At 55.1% G+C, this 459-nt stretch overlaps 1 protein-coding gene across 1 annotated transcript in view; it reads right to left on the bottom strand.

The window, feature by feature from the left end:
• The window catches only part of MAMLD1 (mastermind-like domain containing 1), a 69,099-nt gene that overhangs the window by 243 nt on the left and 68,397 nt on the right, over positions 1-459 (bottom strand). Inside the window, 1 exon segment of the mRNA XM_009889320.1 lies at positions 3-459. This exon segment is cut by the window's right edge and continues 28 nt beyond it. Coding sequence (XP_009887622.1) covers positions 3-459 — 457 coding nt within the window.

Below are 459 nucleotides of genomic sequence, written 5' to 3'. Positions count from 1 at the left end.
CAAGGCCAGAGGCAGGATTGAGCTGGTTAAAACTGGACACTCCTTGCGGCACGGATTTCATAACATTCATAGCTGGCAACGGTCCTCTGGTTAAATTGTGTCTCAAGTTCTGATTACTCATTGAGCTCAAGCCCTGGCTGGACTGCCCCATGCTCAGTTTTTGCATCTGTCTGACCTGGACGCCGGGAGCGATCTGGTTAGGTGGCACTACAGCCGGCTGGGAGAACTGCTGGCCCGGCGCGCTCGCTCTCGCGTTCTGTTTGGAGAAGAGAGTGTTACCAGAGAACTGCTGCATGCTGGTATCCATTTGGCTTTGACTGGGCATTCTTGGCACAGCAGTCGGCGTCCACATCTGGGCAGAGGAGTTGGGGTAGACGTTAGGGATTCTCGGCATGCTCGGCTGCCTCAAGTGTTGCTGAGTCGCAGAGTGGTTTGCTAAGGAACCGGAACTGAAGCCCC

Source organism: Charadrius vociferus, unplaced genomic scaffold (assembly GCF_000708025.1).
Source record: "Charadrius vociferus isolate BGI_N301 unplaced genomic scaffold, ASM70802v2 scaffold7, whole genome shotgun sequence".
NCBI classification, from domain to species: Eukaryota; Metazoa; Chordata; class Aves; order Charadriiformes; family Charadriidae; genus Charadrius; species Charadrius vociferus.
The sequence above is the reverse complement of the archived record's forward strand: the minus strand, read 5'-3'. Positions and strand labels throughout refer to the sequence as shown.